This window comes from Myotis myotis, unplaced genomic scaffold, assembly GCF_014108235.1.
Source record: "Myotis myotis isolate mMyoMyo1 unplaced genomic scaffold, mMyoMyo1.p scaffold_m19_p_11, whole genome shotgun sequence".
Lineage (NCBI taxonomy): Eukaryota > Metazoa > Chordata > Mammalia > Chiroptera > Vespertilionidae > Myotis > Myotis myotis.
The window spans coordinates 62,711,607-62,735,161 of record NW_023416315.1 but is presented as its reverse complement, the minus strand read 5'-3'; the positions used below and the strand labels follow the sequence as shown (position 1 = coordinate 62,735,161).

Here is a 23,555-nt window from a genome sequence, read left to right as displayed (position 1 = left end):
CACCTGGTTGCCCCTCTGGAGGCTGGGGCGGTCTGGTCATTGAGAGAAGGACTTAGAGGAAGACTTTAGAACACTTCCCATAGGACTGTTGAGGCATTGAGAAATAGCCTTGTTGCATGGGATGGATTCCTCATTTTCTACTTTCCAGATTGCTCTGCTTAAGATTCTGCTGGCTGCAGCTCCCACCTCCAAGGCTAAGACAGACTCTATCAATATTCTGGCAGATGTCCTGCCTGAGGAGATGCCGTGAGTGCTTCAACTGTGGCGGCTGCTGAATACTAGCTGTCTTGTCTGCGAGGTCTCTCTAGTCCCCACCTCACCTGGTTAACACAGGGATTATCTCCAAAGAGATCTCCCTTCCCCCAGCAGTAGCCCCTTTCCACCACAGTGCTCTCTGCTGTGCTCCTTTTAGCTCAGAATTGAGGGTCTGGAAGGCAGCATGCGTGCCAGCGACTGGCTGCACAGGTATGTGGGTGGACATTGCCAAGGGATGAACTTGCCAAAGGAGAGAGAGAAACAGAGTTCAGAGGAGCTTTTCTCCAGACAGGCTTATTAGCAGGAACTTGGGAGGTTTCCCTAGCACAGAAATTCAGGTTTCCTAAGCTCTGGCTCTCCTGTGTACATTGTATCCGATCCAAACATGTACTGTGTAGAAGCTCTCTCCAGCCACCCTGGACATTGACCCCTCCTATCCCTATTGTAGCGTCACTGTTCTCCAGAGCATGAAGCTGGGCATCGATGTGAACAGGCACAAGGAGATCATTGTAAAGAGTATTTCTGCCCTGCTCCTGCTGCTCCTCAAGCACTTCAAACTGAACCACATCTACCAGGTGAGCAGCTCGGAGCCCTTCTCCACGGGTCTTCGTGTTCACTAGCCCCGTCTCCTAAAGAAGGGACACCAGGGCCCTTGTAATCCAGCTGAGTATCTTTCAGCCTTTTCTTTGTCTCACTCAGGGAATCAAAATGCCTGTTGTACAAGCTTGGGGTGGAGATATGGTGTGGGATATGGGGAACTATTCTAGAAAGGTGTTGATGTCTATGACCTTTGAACATGATCTGAGAGTTGTGGGTAGGAATCTCTGCCCAGCCAGCTTTAAAACAATGGGTGATAGGAGTTAAGCATTCTACAAAAATGGGGCGGGGGGGTGGGGGGGAAGCATGTTGAGAATGGTTTTCTCTATGCAAAGCACCTTTCTAACATTTGAGATCTAATTCTGAATAAAGCATGTTTCTGGCTCTTAAGGGCTTAGAGGTCTTGTAAAGGATACAGATACATAAATATCCGATCGTAGAGTGATAAGCACAGGTAAGCATTGGCTGATAGGGAAATACTAATCCAGCCTGAGGTGAAGTGACTTCAACCTGAGCCCTAAAGAGAGGTTAGCTACCATGTGGGAGTTGTCAGGGAAAGAGGACAGGAAGCACTTCAAGCAGAAAGCTAATTTGTAAAAGTCCGTAAGGCTGGAGGGGACAACAGGGAGCACATAACACATGTGATAGCGCACAATTATTAAGTACCTATAACGGGCCGGGCACTCTGTTAAGCTTGTGTGGGATCTCATTTAATTCTCTCAGCCGTATGAGGCAGGTCTTACTTAATGCCTGTTTTATAGAGGAGGAAACCAAAGCTAGGAAAGGTTAGCCTGTTTCCTCATAAACGCATTGTTTGCCATGCTGAGGAGTTTAGACTTGGTTCTTCTGTCAGCATACATTGCCATAAGCAATGTATAGGGGAAGATGGAAGCAGTAATGGATGGTCGCTGTGGTGAGACCATGGGGAGAGGGGGCATCTCATTCCTGCACAGAGGCTCTGCTCTGTTTTCCTCCTGGGAAGTCAAAACCAAGCTTGCTGGTGGAAGAGCAGATCCTTAGAGTGCAAGGGAGGCCCTGCAGGGTCTCTGTCCATGGCAGGTTTGACTCTTTTAGTACATTCCGGGACATCTGTAGGTTTGTTAGTGTGTCTGGGTGCTCACACGTCTGCTCATGCTGCTGAGCAGCAGCAGGGCTGGGAGGAGTCGGGCCTGGTGGGAGATAGTGGTCCTAGTAGAAAGGACAGAGAACAGAGGATGTCTGCTCTGTTTGCTTCTCTTGGTGGCAGTAGGTGGGTCAACAGCCAGACAAGAGGGTGGCTTGATGGGTCTTGCCAGTGTGTGTCAGTGGCAGTGAATCCTGACAAGGCTACAGACACATCTGAAACTGAAAAAAGTTTTCCATCACTTGATAGAGAGTATGTATCATCTCCTCCATCTGGGGCTTTGGGGAAAAACCCTGGGTCAGCTGCCAGGGGGAAAAGATTTGAGCGAAAGAGAGAAATGGGCAGCACCAGCTGACGCCTCCCCTGTAACCACACATTTAGGGGCAGAGGGCAGCTTAGCTTGCTACCGAGGCTACTTTTTGGTAATCAGGAAGAAGTAGGGGATTTAAAACAGCACAATTTTCTGTCTTTTCAACTCAGTTTCTGCACTGTCCTAGCAGCCTGGGTTCTGGATCTGGAGAAAATTGTGTCTGATGCTCCTCAGTGTATCTTGGGCAAAATCCTGGTGGCATAACTTCATGACACTGCCTCCACTAAGTCTTCCTGGACACAAACCCCATCCAGATTCAGGAGAGCAAAGTGGAGCCCCTGTGCTGTGGTGTTACGCTCATCAGAGAGATCCTCGACTTATTCTCAGTGCATTCTCTGTTGACTGAAGGGCTCTTGATTCGTTCATTAAAATATGATATTCTAAGTACAGGGAACCATACAGACTGGCATGGAGCCCACATTCCAGTGGCCCATTTGGTTATGTGTTGTCTCCTTGCTGGCTGAGTGATGCCAGCAGCTGCTGGGGGTGAGCTGCACCTGTCCTTGCTGTATCAGTCACAGTTGAAACACTATGAGCCAGAGCTTTGGTGTGGAAGACAACTCCCTTGGGGTTGTCTTCTTTTCCTGTTGAGCTTAAGAGCAAATCTCACTGCAGTTCTGTTGATCTGTAATAGGGCTTTCTCTCCGGTTTATGTTTTGTGCTTTCGGTCAGGAGTTTGCAACCTATATAACACTACCGATTGTCCCCCTCCAGGTAGGATGGGCGAGCTGGAGACGATTCTCCCCCTTCCCAGGCAGAAAGACTGATAACACAAGCGGCCAGTGGATATCTTTAGGGATGGATGTTAGATTTATATTTGCCTGTTTTTCATACAGATCTTCTATTCTCCCCCAAATAAGCAGCCCTTTCCACTTTGATCTTTTAATTCAGTTTGAATATGTATCACAACATTTGGTATTTGCCAACTGCATTCCATTGATCCTGAAATTCTTCAATCAAAATATTTTGTCCTACATCACTGCTAAAAACAGGTATGGACTCTGGACACTTTTATTTCAAAAGGGCTAGTTTGGGATGATTGAGAAAAATTACATTATTTCTGAGCCTGTCAGTTTTGCTGTCCCAAGTTCTATTTTAGAGCTATTACTATTTTATTTCCTTGAAGTGTTAGCTTCTGGGGTATATGATTTGGCCTCGTCACAAAGATATTTGTATTTTTAAAATTTTAAAAACGAAAAATGTCATGACTCAAAGTGATAAAACTACAACGATAAAATTTCAGCTTTATGGCTTGTCTGGCCAGCCCCAATCTTAGTATAAATCATAAGTTGGGTTAGTTACACTACTTTACTGTAAAGTGTTATAGATCAATTTGTAGTTTTTAAAATTACACTATTTCTCTATCCATTATTTTATTTAATCTCCAAAGCAGTCCTAAGTGGTATTACAACAAGTTTTATTTCTCATTTTACCAATTAGGAAACAACTTAGGTTAATTGACTTGCTCCAGATTAACATGCTAGTGAGACTTGTTAAGTAAGCAGCAAAGATAGGATCAAAACAAAAATTGCTTTCTGATCACAGTTGTGAATACAAATTGCTTTCCACTCCTCCAGCCAAGTGGGGACATGGCAGAAAGGGAAAGTCACAGAACAGATCCTTGTTCCTTACTTGGCTGTTTCCATGAGAACTGGAAGCCTGTGAATCAGGAGAGTTTACCAGAAGTGCTTTAATAGAGACAAAGTTTCTAAAGTAGAAGCAGATTACTCGGAGTGAGTGGAGAGGGCCTAGGAGATGTTGCCTCACCAGTAGGTCAGCACTGCCTGAGATTCCTCCAGGGAGAGGCGGCTTACTTATATGTAGTTTCACACACACACACAGAACCTGAAGTCATGAGACCTCGATTCCTGACCTGGATCTGCCATTTGCTAGCTATGTAATCTCAAGTAAGACACTTTGTTTCTCTGAGCCACAGTATTTCCATCTTTAAAATGAAGGTAATACCTCTTCTGACTGAATCATGGAACTTTTATAAGCATTAGTTAAGATAAATATATATGAGAGTGATTTAAATACTTTTACTGTTTGAAGGAAGCATTTGAGAATTCAGGGGTTTTTTGGTTTTGTTTTTTTTCCAACACAGGAGATTTATGCACTGGCCACCTTAAAAATAACACTAAGCCCTAGCTGATTTGGCTCAGTGGATAGAGCATTGGCCTGCAGACTGAAAGGTCCCAGGTTCGATTCCAGTCAAGGGCATGTACCTCAGTTGCAGGCTCAATCCTCAGCCCTGGTTGGGGTGTGTGCAGGAGGCAACTAATCAATGTGTCTCTCTCACATCGATGTTTCTCTCTGTCTCTCCCCCTCCCTTCCACTCTCTATAAAAATCAGTGGAAAAATTTCCTTTGATGAGGATTAACAAAAAATAAAAATAAAACTAACACTAAGACTTGCTAGTTGAATTACCAGGGAAAATGGAAGCATAGGTTGGGTGAGGTAAGGGCCACAGCTTCATGAAGGCACCTCTGTGTATCAGTCAACCTTTTTAGTTCTAAGTAACTAAAACCAGCTAGACCTGGCTCATGCATAGTAGTAATTTGTTAGGAGGAAATGTGAGGTATATCATCTTGAGGCTCCTAGGACAGGGACGCAGCTCTGAACCTCAGGGTTGGTCTGTAGGGAGCCCAGGAAGTCCTCCACCTCTGTCTATGGACACCAAGCCTCTGTACTCCACTCCAGTGTCTTCTCTCACTTGCAAATAGTAGTGTCTGTTTCCCAGGCCACTCTCTGAAATATGCCCGCATGAGCCCAACATGCCCTGCCCCATGCTACTCAGACTGAATTGGCTCTCGGTCCTTGTTCCACATTCCCAGGGTTACAGGTCTGTCCCTGGCTCAGTCAACTGTGGCTGGGAAGTTGGGTTCAGGAGCTAAATGCACTCCTGGGCCTAGAAGAGGAGGGGCAAACAATCCAATGTGTGTCCATCGAGATCATTTGGAGTTGAAAGAGCCAGACTGTGCCATTTGCTAAGGTTGGCCTGGATAAGATGGTCCTCCTGTTTACCACCCACAGTATATTTCACTGGTGCATAATCCCTGAGGAACTTGGAGCACCCACAGCTCATTATTGCACAGTTTCCTTATGGCTCTTACAACCTAGATATTGTAGGAACTTGTAACTGTCTTTCATTCCCCCTTAGGCTAGAATTCAGTTCACTGAGATTAGAATAAATCCATTTTTGATTTCCTGCCCCCGTTTCCTGGTCTCCAGCACCTACTTTGCCATGGGGCTTTATCAGTGGGAGGTGGGTAGCTGAGTGGATAAGCCAGCCCAGAATGTTTTTCCTAAAGGAGCAGCAGAGAACTGGCAACTCTGGGAGGATCTAGTAGAGTGAATTAAGGTGATGAGCAACATTGTAGAGAGAGCCATTGGCCTCTCCTCTCCTCCCTTTGTTCCCTTGGTTATCTTTGTGTGTTTCTTGGACAAAGGTAAACATTTCTAGTGGAATAAATTGTTGCCTTTTGTTTGGATAGAGTTTGACTTTCGAAATAGAGGGACAGGTCCAAGGAACCCCATAGTCGTCTTTATAGCCCCTGCTTGCAACATCTTTTATGTATTTCCAGCTGCATTAGTTCAGATAGATTAGTGGTTTTTAAATTTTGTTTTGTTTTGTTTTTGTTAATCCTTACCTGAAGATATTTTTTCTATTGATTTTTAGAGAGAGTGGAAGGGAGAAAAGGAGGGAGGCAGAGAAAGAGACATTGATGTGAAAGAGACACATTAATTGGTTTCCATCCCTCATGCGCCCTAAGTAGGGCTGGGGATCGAACCTGCAACCCAGGTATGTGCCCTTGACCGTGACCCTTTGGTCCCCAGGGCAACACTCTTGAGCAACCACTGAGCAACACAGGCCAGGGCAAGATTGGTGTTTAAAGCCTCATGGAATGTCCCAACCAGAAGAAGCATTAGAGATTACCTAATCTCAGTTCTGCATTGCACCCATGAAGAAGGGAGAAGAGGAAAGAAAGGTCATTTTAAGTGACTGTGTTCCTGTCATCATGTGGTGCCTTATTTCTCCTGCTTCCCTGGGCTCCCAACAGAGCCTCCAGCTCCCTTGGAGGCAGATGCTATTACCATTCTTGAGCTACTAGACTGGCCCTCTGTAGGCTGCTGCCTCTGTCTCAAGCTTCCTGTAGGGTAGCTTATGTGATTATTCCCGAGAGCTCCTGGCTTTCAGAAAGACACAGAAGTCTGCATTGCATCCTCACATCCAGTTTGTTAAGCGCAACAAGTTTTAGCAGCATCTCTGGGAGCACAGTTATATTCACACATATACACAAGCATATACTTAAATACAGAAACTCAACTGCAGACAAGTTTACATATTCCTTTAAAGAAGGAAGGAGAAAGGTGGCTATACAGGGCTCTCTTTCTGCTCTCTTTTGCCTTTGCCAGATGGGGGCCAGCCTGAAAGAACTCTTGTTAGTTCCTCTCAGCTAGTTCCTCTCCGTGAGGAGAGGAGACTAGAGCTGGAGTTGCTTGGCACCAAAGCCCTCGGTTTCAGCCAAGGTCTCTAAGCAATTTGGGAAATAGATAGGGCCTGCTGGAGAGAACTAACCCCTGCCCTTTAACATACAGCTGTTTCCTGCCATTGCCATTTACCCAAAGCCTGTCCTTATCTCTGCATCTTGCAGCATCTCGGTCCTGGATTACCCTTGCTGTACCATCCAGGATTTGCCAGAACTTACTACGGAGAGTCTGGTAAGCAGATGCGGATTCGGTAGCCTTTGAAAATGCCAAGTAGCAGAGGCTGGCACTTGCTCTTCCATTGCTTCTCTGCCTCCATAATGCCCTGGTTTGGGAGTCTCAGATTAACAAAGGCATATTGGCAATAGCACAGAGCCAGTAGGGGTTTAGAGCTGCTAACCCAGTTGAGAACAGTTTGGAAAAGCTGTGCATAGCATTTTGTCAAGAAAGGGGTCAGTGAAAAACACTGAGGATGAGAGGACATTGAGGAAGATAATGAGACTGAAACTGAATGAGAACATCTGCGCAGAATGGCAGGAGAATCTCGTCTGGTCATCCCAAATAATTATCTGCCTTTCTGCTGTGCTACGGGCTATGCGCTTTTCATTTCCATTCGGGTTATAAAACCCAGGAGTGGTACTTCGGAAAATACCAAAATGCCTATGTCTCTCTGAGGCAAAAGTCAATATAGCCACAGAAGGATGACCCAGAAAATTCTTCATCCTGGAAACAGCTCTAGGCAAGTCAGAAAAGTCCCTCAGAGTTATTCTTTTTAAAAATATATATTTTTTTGCCCTAACCAGTTTGGCTCGGTGGATAGAACGTCAGCCTGCAGACTAAAGGGTCCCAGGTTCGATTCCGGTCAAGGGCATGTACCTTGGTTGCAGGCCCATCCCCAGTAGGAGGTGTGCAGGAGGCAGCTGATCGATGTATCTCTCTCATCAATGTTTCTAACTCTCTATCCCTCTCCCTTCCTCTCTGTAAAAGATCAATAAAATATATTTTTTTAAAAAATAAAAAATAGCCGAAACCGGTTTGGCTCAGTGGCTAGAGCGTCGGCCTGCGGACTAAAAGGTCCCGGGTTCAATTCCGGTCAAGGGCATGTACCTGGGTTGCAGGCACATCCCCAGTGGGAGATGTGCAGGAGGCAGCTGATCGATGTTTCTCGCTCATCGATGTTTCTAACTATCTCTCTCCCTTCCTCTCTGTAAAAAATCAATAAAATATATTTTAAAAAATAAATAAATAAAAAATATATATTTTAATTGATTTTTAGAGAGAAAGTAAGGGAGAAGGAGAGAGAGAGGAACATTGATGTGAGAGTGTAACATCGATAGGCTGCCTCTTGCATGCCCCCTAGTAGGGATGGAGGCCACAACCTGGACATATGCACTGACTGGGAATCGAACCAGGGACCTTTTGGTGCATGGAACGATACCCAACCAACTGAGCCAATCTGGCCAAGGCCCTCAGAGTTATTAATTGCATTAAACTGACTGATGAATCGCACATTGAAGACCAAGTGTCTATCTCATCATGTATTGCCACAGCTCATTGGGTATGCCTCAGTCCCTACCTTCACCCCGTTGCATTGTAATTTATATCGGTTTCTCTATTTGACTGAAAAGTCCTTGAAGTAAAAGATAGTATTATCATCATTTTTATTTTATTTATTTATTTATTTATTTATTTATCTACCATTTTAAAAGCTCTTTCATGCAAACAAACAGGATTGCATTTAAGGGGTGATTAAAATGGAATGGGGTATGTGGTACTTGTCTAAATGTAATCTAATGACGTTATTCATTTAGTAAGGAGTCTAATTACTAGCTCTATAATCACACTACTCAAGAAAATTGTTTTAGTGCATCATCATTTTTATATCATCAGATTCTAGCACCATGTTTGGTATATAGAAGGAGCTCAATAAGTGCTGAGTGGCCAGATGACAGCATCCATGTGTGCCACAACCCCAACTTTAATACTTGCAAAATGTTGCATCAAAAATTCTATTATGGTCTTCGCTGGTTTGGCTCAGTGGATAGAGCATTGGCCTGCAGACTGAAGGGTCCCAGGTTTGGTTCAAGGGCACATGCCCAGATTGCAGGCTTGATCCCCAGTGTGTGTGTGTGGGGGGGGGGGGGGGGGGAGGCGGGGTAGGAGGCAGCCGATCAGTGATTCTCTCTCATCATTGATGTTTCTCTCTCTCTCCCTTTCTCTCTGAAATCAATAAAAATATATATTTTTTAAAGTCTATTATGTAAAAACAGAATGATACCTTCTGTGGTACAGGTTTTATAGAACCATAGGATTTTTGGCTGGAGGGGACATGAGAGCTATTTGGCCTAAACCTCTATTTCAAAGATGAGAAATGTCCATTGAACAAAATGACTTTTCATGGTTCATGCTTTATTCATGACAGACCCTGAATTAGAGAAAGACCCATGTCCTGAGACACTAAGTCTAGCACCCTTTTTAGCACCAGGGCAGAACTGCTGTCTTACTTAGATGTGGTCTCAGCAGCCAAGAGGAGCTCCTTACCCTTGCAGAGAGAGGTCATAAGTGTCTAACCCTGTTTATGTTCATCATATTAGTCAATCTTTAAAACAACTATGAGGTTGGTATTACTGTTTTATGGACAGAGAAGTAAGTAACTGCCAAAATTTTACAGTTGAATGTAGCAGAGCAAGGGTGGAGACCTACATCCCTGCCGTTCAAAGTTGGAATGAGAAACAAGTGGCACATGGATAGTATTAAAATTCTATTAGTAGGGTATTTGAAAATAGTTAGCTTTTATGACCTAAATCTATTTCTTTTTTTTAATGGATATGAGAGAGAAACACTGATCGGTTGTGTCCAATACATGCCCCCACCAGGGATTAAACCGCAGCCCAGGTATGTGCCCTGACCGGAATCAAACCCGCCACCTTTTGGTGTACGGTACAATGTTCCAAACAACTGAGCCAACCTGCCAGGGCCTGGATCTGTTTCTTGGTACAATGTGTTCTCTGTATCTCTTCAGAATGACCTTTTGGGATATAAGCATAAAGTTACTTAGCTAATTGTAATGCTTCTGAGGAGACTTTATTTTTATGCAAGAGTGGGTGAAAGCATTGTCTAATCTTAATAAAATACAAATTCATGGTCGGTGTTTCATCTCCTTTCTATGAAGCAACAGTGGCACCTGGTGGTCTCATTTGGTAACCACAGTTTGTTTTGTATTGTTTGTGTGAACTTATGTAAACAGGCTTAAGTAACTAGCAAGTTCACTCCACATAGGTGCTCAATATAATGGTTTATTTGTCTAACTGATGGCTTCTGTATTCAGAAAAGACTAATATTTATATGAGTAAGATTTATCTCTTTTTCAGGCTCAATTAATAATTATAAACAGAAAATGTACTGTTTTTTAAGTGTATAGGATAGTCTTTAAATAACATTTAAAGTTTTTCTCTGATTAAGCCCTCAACTGAGGTATGTGTCCTTGACCAGAATTGAACCCAGGACACTTCAGTCCTCAGGCTGAAGCTCTATCCACTGAGCTAAACCAGCTAGGGCTAGGTAATGTTTTTTTAAAATTTGATTTTAGAGAGAGAGGAAGGGAAAGGGAGAGAGAAAAAGAAACATTGATCAATTGCCTCCTGCATGTCCCCTACTGGGGATCAAGCTCACAGCCCAGACTTGAGCCCTGACCAGGAATGGAACCAGGGACCTTTGGGTGCATAGAACAATGCTCAACCAACTGAGCCACACTGGTCAGGGCTCCTTAAAACTTTTTTTTTTTATTATTATTAAATCTTTATTGTTGAAAGTATTACAAATTCCCCACCCCCCATTGACCCTTCCCTGAAACTTTTTGATCCGTAGTCTTATGTATATTAACCTAATACACTCAAAAATCTTGTATGTTCAGTCCACATTACATTTGCTTGCTTCAAATCTATTTGGGGGAGGAGGGCTAATTTCCCCTTCACCAGACAGCAGTTCACATCTATACATCTCCTACTCCTACGTTATGTTATCACTTTGTAGACGTGAGGAATTTCCAAGATGTTAGTTTGGCCACCATGCGTACTCATTGATTTACATAGCTTCTGCCACCAGTATATATTTATAGGCCTCCACATCCATAAGGACTCTATTTTTGTCCCTGAATGATGTTTCTATGAGTATATACCTGTTTCTAATCTGACATCCATCTGTTACTTCTTGTTATCAAGAAACATACAAGAGAAACACCTGGTTAGAATTAACCATCTGCCATTTTTTCTTCCGTGCTGGAGAATTAAGCAATTTGCTGCAATATGGTTTGATAAAGGAGGGTGGGGTTGATTTCAAAAATCCAGCCACAATGAATACCAGATCCATCCACCATAGTTTGAAATCTCCCAGAATAACTCCTGGCAGTTACAAACATAGCTTATGTAAGTGCAAAGTGTATGGGGTAGAAAGCATCTCTTCTCTGATCCTAAATTAGAAAGCTACACAAGAAAGCTTGCTTGAATGAAGTTCCTATGTTCGTATGTCATGTTTCTAACCAGATGAAAGATATTACATATTTTGGCCTCAGTGTGTGAAAAGCAGGATAGTGAGGAGGTAGCATTTTATATGGAAGGCCTCATCTAAATTGACCAACAGTGACTTCCAGGCATCTATGGAAATAAGTCTTGTGGATGTTGAGATTATGACGGGCATGCCTTATTACAGGAAGCTGGAGACAACAACCAGTTCTGCTGGAGGAACCTCTTTTCCTGCATCAACCTTCTGAGGCTGCTCAATAAACTGACCAAATGGAAGCATTCCAGAACCATGGTGAGTGGGACTTCTGATCATGGAGGTGTCCATCTCACTGAGTTTTTAAAATCTTCAGTTAATTTGTATGGACTTCCTGCTTTGTAATCTCTATAGACACACACTGAATGCTATGTAAGATTTAGCCCCTCCTGCCCAGCCAGTGTGGCTCAGTGGTTGAGTGTCGACCTATGAACCAGGAGGTTCGATTCCTAGTCAGGGCACATGCCTGGGTTTGTAGGCTCTATCCCCAGGGGACGTGCAGGAGGCAGCTGATCAATGATTCTCTCTCATCACTGATGTTTCCATCTCTCCCTCCCTCTCCCTTCTCTGAACTCAATAAAAATATATTTTGAAAAAATTTAGCCCCTTCTAATTCTGGGCATTTATTCTATATGAGAGAAATATTTACATTGCTTTTTAGAGAGCTAGTTATGGATCTTCCCTCAGGGCCCCTCTGATAGGGAAGTTAGCATTGTTATTTGAGCTATATTCACAAATCCCAAACGATGCAGCTCTATGGCTATTCATTGCAGCATTGTTTGTAATTATGAAAGATTGGAAACAACCTAAACGCTCATTAATACGGGACCAACTGGTTAAATAACTTATGGTGTATCCTTATAATACAATCTTATACAACAATGAAAAAGAATGAGGCAGTTCTATACTGATATCAGAAACTTTTAATTGTGAAATATAAATGGAGTGACCTCCTTGAAGACTAAATCTAAGTGGAGCCTGGACCATAGATTTCCAAAAGCTCCCCCGTGTAATCTCAGGTCAGTCAGGTTTAGCTTAATTTGTCTATGAGTTGGGAACTCCAAGTAACTTTATATTTTTATTTCTCTTTCTTCACTCTCATCCCTCTTTAAATGAGCAGATGCTGGTGGTGTTTAAATCTGCTCCGATCTTAAAGCGGGCCCTCAAGGTCAAACAGGCCATGCTGCAACTTTATGTCCTGAAGCTGCTAAAAATACAGACCAAGTACCTGGGGCGCCAGTGGAGGAAAAGCAACATGAAAACCATGTCGGCCATTTACCAGAAAGTGCGCCACCGTATGAATGATGACTGGGCTTACGGGAATGGTGAGTTCTCTCAGAGCTCTGACATCCAGGAGTTGCCTGGTGTTGAAACAAAGCTAAAGAAACATTTACTCTACTCTTGTGGCATGAATTGTTATATATTTTGCATAAGAAAATATGTGATTATAGGTTAGGTGCTGATATAACAAACTTTAAGGCACTGCTCCAGTCCAGCATGTACCCCATCCTATGAAAATCCATTTTATTAAATAGCTAAAATGAGAGATAATTGCCCCCTTGAAAAACATTCCTTTATTCTTTCAATATATTTTTATTGATTTCAGAGGGGAAGGGAGAGGAAGAGAGAGATATGGAAACATCAATGATGAGAGAGAATCATTGATTGGCTGCCTCCTGCACACCCCCTACTGGGGATCGAGCCTGCAACCCGGGCATGTGCCCTGAACCAGAATCAAACCTGGGACCCTCCAGTCTGGAGGCCGACACTCTATCCACTGAGCCAAACCAGCTAGGGCCAAAACATTCCTTTAAATGACAGGTTTCTCTGAGAGATTTTTTTCCCTTTATTTTATTTTATTATTTTTTTCCTTTCTGAGAGATTTTTAAAATTAAAATAACCTTTTATTATTACAAAGCAGTTAGAAAATACAAGTAAGCAAACTTTTAAAATATATTTTTATTGATTTTAGACAGGAAGGGAGAGGGAGAGGGGCGGGGGGGGGGGGGGGGGGAGAGAGAGAGAGAGAGAGAGAGAGAGAGAGAGAGAGAGAGAGAGAGACATCAGTGTGAGATAGAAACATCAATCCGTTGCACACACCCTGACTGGGGATCAGACCTGTAGCCTGGTATGTGTCCTGACCAGGAATCAACCCTCATGTATGGGATATGCTTCAGCCAACTGAGTTACTTGGCCAGGGCACATTTTTTGATATTACTGTATTTAGCCCATATTTGTACCACCCAAAGATTGCCATTGATAACATCTTATTGTATATTTTTCCAGATCTCTTCTTTTCATATATATATATATATGTATATATACATATATATATACACATACTTTTTATTAAAATGAAAGCAAATTGTACTTGCTTTTTTTTTTTTTAGCATAAATACATTTATTTTCTAACCAAAGGGTTGATCCTAATTAAACCAGCACTCGGAAATAGTTGTACGCAAAATGTTTGCGATAAAGGTAACCGAACACAGTGATGAAAAACAGAACAGCCTGGAGAGATTTGCTCCTTGAACTGAGCTTGTGTATCCTCACAGCTAATTCTTGTCCAGAAGGATGATGGAATTTTTACTCTACTTTTTCATAGGTCTGAGTACAGGTGGCATTGCTTAAGACACATCCCACCACTAATTTCCTGCCTTCCAATCTTCTCATTATTGTACTTTTCTTCCTATTCCATTCCTGATGTTGAACCAATGACGGATTTTGGAGAGAAAGAGAGAGAAACATTAATATGTTCCACTTATTTATGCATTCCTTGGTTGATTGTTGTATATGCCCTGACTGCGATTGAACCCGCAACCTTGGTGGATTGGGATGACAACAATGTGCCATTTATAAAGTTGCAGACGGTCTGAGTTTTTCCACCATCAGCTGTAGTTTCTTCAAACTTCTCTCCCAGGTTACCTGAGAACTGTCGTTTTCAATGTGCTCTCAGTTCTTAAGGTTTTTGCCACCAGAAGTGATGACATAGTCTGGTTTGGCCACGGCACCCACTTTCCACAGAGCCATTCCCACTCCTAGTTCCTTCAGATGCCCGTGGAAGCCTTAGCTCTCCACGGTCTGAGGGACAGTGAACTGGCCCCCTATTTAAAAAGTTTGAGGACCCCGGTCTAAGGGAAAAGAGGTCAGTGCCTGTGGCTAAATAGTCAGGTATTGCATGTTTTAAAAATTCTTATGTAAGAGATCAACCGAAGAACTTGTATGCATGCATATAAGCATAACCAATGGACACAAGACACTGGGGGGTAGGGGAGGCCGGGGGAAGGTCAAGGGGGAAAAAAAGGAGACATATGTAATACTCTTTATAATACTTTAAGCAATAAAACAAAATCTAAAAAACAATTCTTACAGCACCAGTTGAAAATCTCTGCTCTATCTCTGGTATTACCTGTAAACTGAAAGTTAGATCTAAAGGTTTGATGAATTCAATTTAAAACTTTTTGGCTATAGTACATTCTTGGCCATGTTGGAAGCTGCATATTGTAATACATTGTAATACCTACTTAACCTACCAAGACTTATGCTAAGATTGACCAGAGTTTGGAAGAATATATTTTGGAGAGCTTCTTCATTGTATTGACGTTTGTTGTAGTGGGATTTGAGCATTGTTTGCATGATTGCATTTAATAGTTTTGGCAAGATGACTACTGACTTGTCTTTGCTGGGATTTGTAACAGGCCTGACTTTGAGAGGATGCTGCAGTAAAGAGTGCAGAGAACTAAGGGAAGCATCCGACTGGCAGATAACAAGTCAGGATGCAACTTCTACTATAAGACATAAAGCATAATTAACTATTTAAATTCTCATCGATTTTTAAAATATGAAAATGTTTTATCCTGCAAATGGCACATCTGTTGTTGCTGCCTCATGAGCTGAAATCCTAACTGCACTTAGTTATGATAAACCATTGAGTGTGGGAACAAGAGATCTGGGAAATGTGTGTCTCTGGCCCTGAAATAAGAGTCTAAGTGGGATAAATAGAAACAAAGTAGATTATTTGTTTTCTGTTTTTACCTCCACGGAAGACTTAATCTCCTAATGTTAATATAAGCTGGGGGAGGTCCCAGGAATCAGGAAGTCTTCAATAACTGGTTCATTCTAGTTCTTCTTGTTATACCCCTTCCTGCCTCTTCACATTCCTTCAGAGCTGGTGATGCCATTCAAATGGGAAACTCTCATCCCTGAGGAAAGCTCAAGAAGGGAACTGAGTTGCCATTTTGAAAATATAATCAGCTGGTCCTCAAATAGCATCATTTTGTTCAACGTTGTTTCATTATAACATTGATGAGATGCCTTTCTAACTAACTCATTTATATCCATTAGCCTATGTTAAAATTGTGTCCCTTGTTGTGTTGCAGAACCTATCAATGATGTTACGTGAGGACTTACTGAACATACAACTAGTAAGAAAGTGAAATAAAGAAAAGGAAATAAAATAAAAGATACCTCCCTCAGGGTCCTTACAGTGGTAATCACTGTTGCCAGTTGCTAGTCTATCCTTCAGAAGATAGTCTGTGTATGTAAGCGTATGCATGTGGGTATTTTTTTAATGTATGTACTTTTAAACCTGAGTGGCAGCATGTTGTTTACTTTTTTCATTTACAGAAAAGGAAATTCTGAGCAGTCCCATTGTTAGTATCCTATAGACCATGCTCTGAGAGCACTGTCCTAAGTTGTATACATCTTTTTCCTTCTCTCCTCCCGCCAGACATCGATGCCAGGCCATGGGACTTCCAAGCAGAAGAATGCACCTTGAGGGCCAACATTGAGGCTTTTAATAGCCGCCGGTATGACAGGCCTCAGGACTCAGAGTTCTCACCTGTGGATAACTGCCTGCAGAGTGTGCTGGGGCAGAGGCTGGATCTGCCTGAGGATTTCCACTGCTCCTATGAGATCTGGCTGGAAAGAGAGGTGTTTTCACAGCCCATCTGCTGGGAAGAGCTGCTCCAGAATCACTAAGCTCTTGTCAACAAGCGTCTGCTAGATGGGGGTTGGCTCTGATAAATGGTGCTCTGCCCGCCCTGCTCATTCAGCCTTCGCTTCCAGTTCTGGAAATGCTTGTCCCGGGGAGAGCGTCCCAGTCCAAGGACATCCAGTGGGTTCAGGGCAGCCTGTAGACAGTGCAAGGCAGGATCCTGAATCACAGAAACTTGATGAACTCACTCTGGGGTCATTTGGATGCCAGGTGACCTTGGAAATCTCCCGTTGGATCAGTCCTTCACATGCTCTTTTGTGGGACTGCGCTCTGCTTAGTTTTACCTAGAACCAGCCTGGCCTTTGCTGGCCCCAAGTGTGCAAATAAGTTTATGATGGCATCTGGTCCATGGCATTCGTCATGGTAATGAGAGGTGCACGTCATAAAAGAGGGAGAACATTTTCTTCTTGCTCACCCTGTATTCCTAGGACTTACCAGAGGTTTGGCAAAACCAACTTTGAAATTAAGTTGGTTTTTTTATTTAAAATTTTGACACTAGTCCTGGCCAGTGTGGCTCAGTTGGTTAAAGGGTCATCCCATGCACCAAGGGGTCTCGGGTTCCATTTCCCATCAGGGCACATTCCCAGGTTGCTGGTTCAATCCCTGGTCGGGGCACGTACAGGAAGCAACCGATCAATGAAAAACATATCCTTGGGTGAGAATTAAAATTTTGACACCTCTTTCTAAAGTCATTAACTCTAATTTTGGAGCACCTGCACCTTCTTTGTAAAGGATGATGATTTACCATTACCCAATCACTGCATGTTATAGAAAGGAATATTGTGTAAAGTGTTTTCCCTTTCTTCTCTAAGAGGTCTATGTTCAATGTGAATATTATTTTCTTGTGAACTCTGTATAGGGCATGGAGTGCTCTGTCACAACCGGCACAAAACAGGCCTCCTCAAAGGATGTTCCATGTTTTTCTGAAACTACCTTAGTCTTAAAATGTCTGAGTACACTGCAGAAATTCATTTTCATCCAATTCATTTTTTAAATGACCAGTTAACTGCAGATTTTATTTATCGATATGGCATGGCCATTTGCATGATCAGTTATTGAACAGCAAGACAGCTTACCATTTTTCTTCTATGTTGATTAATAATGATTTTATTTTCTTTTTTCCTGCTAGTGGTTTCAAAGTGTCATGTGGAGATTTAGCAAAACTGTTTCTACCGGCAAGTATTGCACATTTCTTTGAAAATATAAGGGTTGTTGTACCAACCTCTTTAAACTTCTCTTACAGCAGAATCACATACTTCCCATAGAAACAAGGTTTTTAGAAAAGTCTGATTCAATCAGGATCATTTTATTTCTCTTCTGGCCCCACATTTGTCATCTATATTTTCAGGCTTTTTTACCTTAAATCCTCCTTCCCCCAACGTAGACATTACTGAATCTGTTTTATAACAGCACCAGGCAGTTAATCGTGCGAGGGGATCTGATCAAAATTGGCTTATTTATACTCTGTCTTTTGTCAGCCACAGCCTCTCTGGAGTCATGATTGAGTTTCAAACCATATCCCAAGGAACGACACCAAACCAGCAAAGCCTGGGTTTCCCCTCCCTGTGCTGTCAGGGAGCAGGGTTTCTGTGTCTATGGATGGGTCATGTAAATATGTAAGCATGACATTTCTTTAAATACTTTGTACATTTTGCCTGAATAGGATGGTAGCCCTCATTGCAATCAAAATAATTTACTCAGCATATCCTTGTGAACCCTATTAAACTATAATTTTAATGTGATTTCAGTAAAAAGATAATTTTCATAGAAATAACAGTCATCTATTTCGTTTAAAGCCGTATAGTATTAATTTGTGTCAAGTACAAATAAGTTGCCCTTTTAAAAATGTGCATGTTGCCCTGGCCGGTTTGACTCAGTGGATAGAGTGTCCCCCTGCGGACTGAAGGGTCCCCGGTTCGATTTTGGTCAAGGGCACATGCCCGGGTTGCAGGCTCCATCCCCAGGCAAGGACATGCAGGAGGAAGCCAATCAATGATTTCCTCTCATCATTAATGTTTCTATCGCTTTCTTCCTCTTCCTTCCTCTCTGAAATCAATACATATACATTTAAAATATGCATGTGAGTGCTTTCTGAGGCTTAGAAGTATGATAAGTCTTAACATTTCATACTTTCTTACACATCTTCTCTAAGGGAAGATTAATTCTCAGTGCAGATGGAGAAATTGTGGCACCAAGAATAAATGATTAGTTTCAAATCGCATCATTTTTCCACTGACTTGCTGGGACTAGGATTCAGGTATTGACAGCCAGCCCCGTACGTTAAGCTAACCAGGTTGAATATCCCAATTTGAGAATCCATGTGTGTGGTTAGGAATAAATTCAGATTAATTAGCTTCCAATCGTGATTACTGTTACTTCATAGAAGAACATCATTTGAGTGATTCATTAAGTAGAGGATTTTAAAATATGTATTTTTATTGATTTCAGAGAGAGGAAGGGAGGGGGAGAGAGATATAGAAACATCAATGATGGGACAGAATCATCAATCAGCTGCCTCCTGCACACCCCCTACTGGGGATTGAGCCCGAAACCAGCACATGTGACCTGACCAGGAATCGAACCATGACCTTCTGGTTCATAAGTTGATGCTCAAACACTGAGCCATGCTGGTGGGGCAAGTAGAGGGTTTTTATTTGTGAATATTTCAGTAAAGCTTGTATTGATTGTTAACAATGTTTATTTACTGATGCACTTTAATAAAAAAAAATTCAACTGGAGTTAGAAACTTGGTCTTCAAATTCTTTAACACAGAATATTAAAGACATATTAGATATAGAAAGGAAGGATATAATTAACGAGGATGAATCTATAAAGTCTTATTTTAGTATTCCCTGGGAGTAGACTAATATAAGCAACTGCAAAATCTTAGTGACTTATGACAAACCTTTATTTCTTGTTCATGGGTTTACGAATCAGCTGCAGCTCTGCTCAGCTCAGACTGGACTCTGCTAGACTTGACTCCACTCCGTACATCGTCCTCTGGCCCTAGGCCAGGGAGGGCGGACCTACGGCACGCGTGTCAGAGGTGACACACGAACTCATTTTTTTGGTTGAATTTTCTTTGTTAAATGGCATTTAAATATATAAAATAAATATCAAAAATATAAGTCTTTGTTTTACTATGGTTGCAAATATCAAAAAATTTCTATATGTGACACGGCACCAGAGTTAAGTTAGGGTTTTTCAAAATGCTGACACATCGAGCTCAAAAGGTTCGCCATCACTGCCCTAGGCTGATAGAACAGCCCCTGCCGGGGGCACAGTTTTCTCGTAGCGAAGGGCAGGAGCAAGCGACCAAACCGTACCACGCAAGCACATTTAAAGTTCCTGCTTGGATGTGGCACAGGTCAGATTGTTCCTATGCCATTGGCCTACAGCAGTTAACATGGACAAGCCAACCACTGGGCCAGAGCAGCACACTTCACCTACAGGGAAGCAGCTGCAACCAGACTGCCAGACACATAGTCACTGCCGCCTCCCAGTGAGCGCCTGAGACTGGTAGTGAGACTTTCTTAGCGATTCTTGAGAAGTTTGACATTTCCAGCGAGCATGTGAAACCACCCATTTCAGTGCTTTCTGCTGATATTTTTAGTTGTGCTTTCCTGTCTTTCCTTGTCCACAGTTCCCCCAGCTCTTCATTCTAATAATCATTGTTTTATAAAAATAATCCTATAGACAAGTGTTTTAATGGTTTCTGTTTCTCCCCCAAGTAGTGGTGGTGAGTTTTGAATTTGTCCCTCTAGTCCTTCTGGAGATGGCCCATATTTACAATAAAACTAGCTGAGATTAGGAATGCAGCTGAGGTTCTGGAAATGATACTGGTTCATACAATAAAGTCATGACCTTAATCTCATTAATGCTCTAATTAATGAGCTAAGTAACTACCTTAACATCCAGGCTAGATCAAGTATGAACTTTGCAATTCTTGGCACTCTGGGAAGCTAGGTGATAAGTGTGTTTGGGGTGATTTTCAGGGGCTAAGAAAGTCCTGCCATTACCTCAGAAATACTGGGCATGGCCAGTTAACATCTACTCTACCTATAATGTATTCCAGGCCAGACTTTTCTGTATTAGTGTGATAAGAATGTTTCCTATAATAAAGTAACATTTTACAAAATATAGAACTTAGATATAAACATTTGTAAAACACACAGTAGGTTCCATAGCAGCTACTAGTATCTTACATGTGTTTAATACTACTACATATTTAATTACATATTTTATATGATGCTTTTCAATAAGAGAAAATAAAAAAATTTAGAGTAAATATGGCTACAGCATGATTTTATTATCTATACACTAGAGACCCGGTGCACAGATTTGTGTACCGGTGGGGTCCCTCAGCCTGGCCTGTGGAGATGGGACTGAAACCAAAACCGGCTCTCCAACACCCCCAAGGGGTCCTGGATTGTGAGAGGGTGCAGGCCAGGCAGAGGGACCCCACTGGTGCACGATTGGAGGGACCGCGGGAGGGCTCCAGGGCGTGTCCAGCCTGTCTCATCCAGTCCCGATCGTCGGACCCCAGCAGCAAGCTAACCTACCGGTCGGAGCATCTTCCCCCTGGTGGTCAGTGCATGTCATAGCAACTGGTCCAATGGTCGAACCAACGGTCGGATACTTAGTATATTGGGCTTTTATTATCTAGGATTATAACCTTTGTCTTCCCCTTGGCCTCCTCCTGCTTACTCATTTTCTCTCCACCGAAAAAAGACTGTAGTGCCTTTTCACACTACCCAGAGAGGAAGTGCCATATGATGGTGTTCTCGGTTCCTATGCAACTTAAAGGGAAACTTGCACAATGTCCGGAGCCCCTGATGTCCTGCAAATGAAGGAGGAAGATGTCCTCAAATTCCTTGCAGCAGGAACCCACTTAGGTGGCACCAACCTTGACTTCCAAATGGAACAGTCCATCTACAAAAGGGAGAGTGATGGCACCTACATCATCAATCTGAGGAGAGCCTGGGAGGAGCTTCTGCTGGCAGCTCATGCCATTGTTGCCATTGGAAACCCTGCTGATGTCAGTCATACTGTCCAGGAATACTGGCCAGCGAGCTGTGCTGAAGTTTGCTGCTGCTTCACTCCTGGAACCTTCACTAACCAGATCCAGGCAGCCTTCTGGGAGCCAAGACTTCCGGTGTTTACTGGCCCCAGGGCTGACTACCAGCTGCTCACAGAGGCGTCTTATGTTAGCCTGCCCACCACGGCTCTGTGTAACACAGAGTCCTCTGTGCTGTGTGGACAGTGCCAGCCCTTGCAGCAACAAGGGGACTCACTCAGTGGGTCTGATGTGTTGGATGCTGGCCTGGGAAGTACTGCACATGGATGGCAACATCTCCCATGAACAGTCACAGGAGGTCATGCCCGACCTCTACTTCTACAGAGATCCTCGAGAGATTGAAAAGGAAGTGCAGGCTGCTGCTGAAAAGGCTGTGACCAAGGAGGAATTTTTCAGGGTCAATGGGCAGCTCCAGCTCCTGAGTCACTGCTGCTTCACCCGAGGTCGAAAACTATTCTGAAGTTGTGCAGGTGCCCTCTGCCTACTCAGTAGTTTCCTATTGAAGCCTGGAGAGCTCAGCGTGCCACTGAAGACTGGTCTGCAACCGCCACTGTGCAGGCTACCGACTGGATAGGAACAGCCACTGAGTGGTCTGAAGCTGTTCTTCCACAGACTCTTGAACAGAATGGAAATAAGGTTGATGAAAAATAAAGTTCCTAAAAGTTGGGTTCCTTTAAAAAAAGATTATAGTGATAGTGAAAATAATAATTTACCTCTCCTATCATATCAACACTGAGCTATTATTATGGTGGCGATTTAACAATATAAGGAAATATGTAATCTCAAAAATAGGGTAGAACAAAGGGAGAGATCAAAGCTCTGTTTATATTGGCGGCAACATGCAAATACTTTTGGAAATGTTGGCATGGGTAAGTTCCAATTGGTGATTTTTGGAAAACACCTGAGTTATCTTATTTAACTTATTTTTCCACTAGTGAATTTTCAGTAGTGGAAAATCACCTGGTATTCCTTCAGGATTCTTGGTCTGCAAAGTTTATAGAAGGTACATCCTATGTACCTTATACTTTCAAACACCTTTTCCAGGTGAAGTTATTTGCTAAATGTTTGGCTATGCTAATATCCTTAAAATGTTAAGCCTCAATATTTAGAAGCAAATTTTTATTTGGGAGCTCTACCAGTGTGGCTCAGTGGTTGAGCATCGACCTATGAACCAGGAGGTCATGGTTCGATTCCTGGTCAGGGCACATGCCAGGAGGTGGGGCTCAATCCCCAGCAAGGGGGCATGCAGGAGGCAGCTGATCAGTGATTCTCTCTCATCATTGATGTTTCTATCTCCCTCTTCCGCTCTGAAATCAATAAAAAATATATATTTAAAAAATTGTTTTTCCTTAGAAATATATTCTTGAGTTGAAAGGGATCCGAGATCATCTAGGCCAGTGGTCGGCAAACTGCGGCTCACGAGCCACATGTGGCTCTTTGGCCCCTTGAGTGTGGCTCTTCCTAAGCCTTAGGAGTACCCTAATTAAGTTAATAACAATGTACCTACCTATATAGTTTAAGTTTAAAAAATTTGGCTCTCAAAAGAAATTTCAATCGTTGTACTGTTGATATTTGGCTCTGTTGACTAATGAGTTTGCCGACCACTGATCTAGGCCAACCTCCACCCAAGAATTCCTTTAATAGCACTCGCCAGGTGCTCATCTAGCCTCGACTATTTCACTGATAAGAACCTCACTACTTCATAGTTTCTATAGTAACAACTAAAGTGCCTACAACAGTATCAAGTACCTCAATACTAGTCAACTTAAGGTATTATTTAGGCCAGAAGAACCATAAACATTTATAGAATCCAAAATCCTAACATAAGCTATTAATTGTACCTTTCTCCCACTATTAATTTCCAAGGGCTACTGTAACAAGTTACCAGAAGCTAAATGGCTTAAAACACACACAAAATATGTTTTCCCACGGTACTGGAGGCCAGAAGTCTGAAATCAAGGTGTCAGCAGGACTACACTCTCCAAAGGCTCTAGGGAGAGTCGATTCCTTGCCTCTTCTAACTTTTTTTTTTTTTAGCAACATTTTTTTTAATTTTTTTATTAGTTAAGGTATTACAAATGTGTCCTCATCCCCC

General features: G+C 42.6%; 1 protein-coding gene and 1 pseudogene across 7 annotated transcripts in view; both read left to right on the top strand.

The window, feature by feature from the left end:
• STRIP2 (striatin interacting protein 2) overlaps positions 1–18,924 on the top strand; it is a 40,907-nt gene extending 21,983 nt beyond the window's left edge. For 3 of the 7 annotated variants that reach the window (XM_036328718.1, XM_036328719.1, XM_036328717.1), the window contains 7 exons: positions 149–246; positions 704–830; positions 3,237–3,337; positions 7,001–7,067; positions 11,541–11,645; positions 12,508–12,712; positions 16,117–16,367. In XM_036328718.1, coding sequence (XP_036184611.1) covers positions 149–246; positions 704–830; positions 3,237–3,337; positions 7,001–7,067; positions 11,541–11,645; positions 12,508–12,712; positions 16,117–16,367 — 954 coding nt within the window. The other 4 variants (XM_036328721.1, XM_036328716.1, XM_036328722.1 and 1 more) reach the window with 4 other exon arrangements.
• Positions 18,925–20,886: 1,962 nt separating this feature from the next.
• LOC118666417 lies at positions 20,887–22,870 on the top strand (annotated as a pseudogene).
• The last annotated feature ends 685 nt before the right edge of the window (positions 22,871–23,555 follow it).